A 2,500-nucleotide genomic window follows, 5' to 3' on the forward strand; every position below is an offset into this window, starting at 1 on the left:
TTCTCCTCTCCTCATCCCTCTGTTCCTTCTCTTCTCTCCTCAGAGCAGTTCATCCCTCTGTTCCTTCTCTTCTCTCCTCAGAGCAGTTCATCCCTCTGTTCCTTCTCTCCTCAGAGCAGTTCATCCCTCTGTTCCTTCTCTTCTCTCCTCAGAGCAGTTCATCCCTCTGTTCCTTCTCTTCTCTCCTCAGAGCAGTTCATCCCTCTGTTCCTTCTCTTCTCTTCTCTCCTCAGAGCAGTTCATCCCTCTGTTCCTTCTCTTCTCTTCTCTCCTCAGAGCAGTTCATCCCTCTGTTCCTTCTCTTCTCTTCTCTCCTCAGAGCAGTTCATCCCTCTGTTCCTTCTCTTCTCTTCTCTCCTCAGAGCAGTTCATCCCTCTGTTCCTTCTCTTCTCTTCTCTCCTCAGAGCAGTTCATCCCTCTGTTCCTTCTCTTCTCTTCTCTCCTCAGAGCAGTTCATCCCTCTCCTCCCGACTGAAGTCAGCCGGAGGAATATTCATCATCACACATCATCTTTCTGCCGGAGCGCAGGCTCAGTCGCTGGGATTGCATCACGTGGCGCACTTTACTTTATTATATTAACTTTTAATATCCGCCTGTGCCAGAACGTACATGCTCACTGTTGTGTTCAGTCTGTGGAAGCTCAATATTCTACTTCCCCCTGCTGCTGCTGGAGGGCACGGCAACGGGAGTAAGTGTGTGTGTCTGCAGAGATGTGACACACACACACACACACACACACACACACACACACACACACACACACACACACACACACACACACACACACACACACACACACACACACACACACACACACACACACACACACACACACACACACACACACACACACACACACACACACACACCCACCCTGTAATGGGCTGCTCTGTATGCAGTGACATTTTAATTAAGCTTCCGACTTGAAGCCGCGAGGCCTCGGCGCTGAACGTGACACTGATCCTCGGAGGACGAGCACGAAGACGCAGGACTAGCTCCGACATGACGCTGACGCTGGATCAGTGGCTGAACCTTCACCACGGTTACCGTCAGTCTGCTGAGCTTGTGTGATGTGTGATGTGTGTGTGTTTGTGAGTGTGTGTGAGTGCTACAGACGTCGTGGTCAAAGTGGAAGCAACAGAGGATTAATATTAATATAAGCGGCTGCAGGATGTGCTGTATTTTATTCTATATGCAACAACAAGTGCACAACGCTTTGTCACTGGGAGAAATGGGACTTTTCCCATTTTCCCAACTAGTGAACGTACGTGGAACATGTGCGTATGACAGAGAACAACGATATATAAGAACAACGACGAACACTGAATCAGCAGCTCCATCGGTTTCCATGGTAACGGCAGAATCCTGCATTGAGGGAAAATAAAAAACTACACCTCATCTGTGTGTGTGTCTGTGTGTGTGTCTGTCTGTGTGTCTGTGTGTGTGTCTGTGTGTGTCTGTGTGTGTGTCTGTCTGTGTGTCTGTGTGTGTGTCTGTGTGTGTGTCTGTGTGTGTCTGTGTGTGTGTCTGTGTCTGTGTGTGTGTCTGTGTGTGTCTGTGTCTGTGTGTGTGTCTGTGTGTGTCTGTGTGTGTGTCTGTCTGTGTGTCTGTCTGTGTGTCTGTGTGTGTGTCTGTCTGTGTGTCTGTCTGTGTGTGTCTGTGTGTGTGTCTGTGTGTGTCTGTGTGTGTGTCTGTGTCTGTGTGTGTGTCTGTGTGTGTCTGTGTCTGTGTGTGTGTCTGTGTGTGTCTGTGTGTGTGTCTGTGTGTGTGTCTGTGTGTCTGTGGCTTTTTGTTGCAGACAACGACAACAAATGAAAAAATACTAATTCAAAAAAAAAAGGGTGAAAATAAAAACATCAACGATGGAAACAGCAGTTGTCTGCAGGGAGGGAGATGCTCTGATGGATAACTGAGCTGCAGAGGAGGAACTGTGATCACATATAAATGACCAGGGACACACACACACACACACACACACACACATAAATGGTGTCAATGAAGAGAAATGACTCTGGTGCAGTGTTGGACAAGCTACAATGAAAAAAACGCTCATTGTGGAGTTTCCTGTGATCCGTCATCACGGTGTCATGTGGGAGGAGAGAAGGTTTCATCAGGAAGCTTCTGTGGACTGAGGAAGAGGAGGAGGAGGAGGAGTCAGGACGAGCGGAAGGACGCCGCGGCCAAGATGGACCACTCCTTACTCTCACACAGACACCAGTTGAAAAAATATGACCCTCCAACATCCAGACTACACCACACGTTACTTCATGGAGGCTTTACCAGTGGGACGCCCTTTCCCCGGATGATTCATTCAGTAAATATCAGAGTCAGATCTCTGTTCAACGTTCCTCCTGTAACAATCACACATCAACAGACTGCGGACGACAGACGAAGACTGTGTGTGTGTGTGTGTGTTTCTTTTTTGCCAATGTCTCTGGACATGTAGATGAACCACGTGGTCTCTTACCCTCGGTGCTGAGTCCTGGGCTGGAGGTGAAC

The 2,500-nt window shown here is 48.6% G+C and overlaps 1 protein-coding gene across 12 annotated transcripts in view; it reads right to left on the bottom strand.

The window, feature by feature from the left end:
* LOC118282508 (peripheral plasma membrane protein CASK) overlaps positions 1-2,500 on the bottom strand; it is a 47,844-nt gene that overhangs the window by 27,205 nt on the left and 18,139 nt on the right. For all 12 annotated transcript variants that reach the window (XM_035603646.2, XM_035603642.2, XM_035603638.2 and 9 more), the window contains one exon: positions 2,469-2,500. This exon is cut by the window's right edge and continues 81 nt beyond it. In XM_035603646.2, coding sequence (XP_035459539.1) covers positions 2,469-2,500 — 32 coding nt within the window. The remainder of the gene's footprint in view (positions 1-2,468) is intronic.

Source organism: Scophthalmus maximus, chromosome 14, assembly GCF_022379125.1.
Source record: "Scophthalmus maximus strain ysfricsl-2021 chromosome 14, ASM2237912v1, whole genome shotgun sequence".
In the NCBI taxonomy this organism is placed as follows: Eukaryota; Metazoa; Chordata; class Actinopteri; order Pleuronectiformes; family Scophthalmidae; genus Scophthalmus; species Scophthalmus maximus.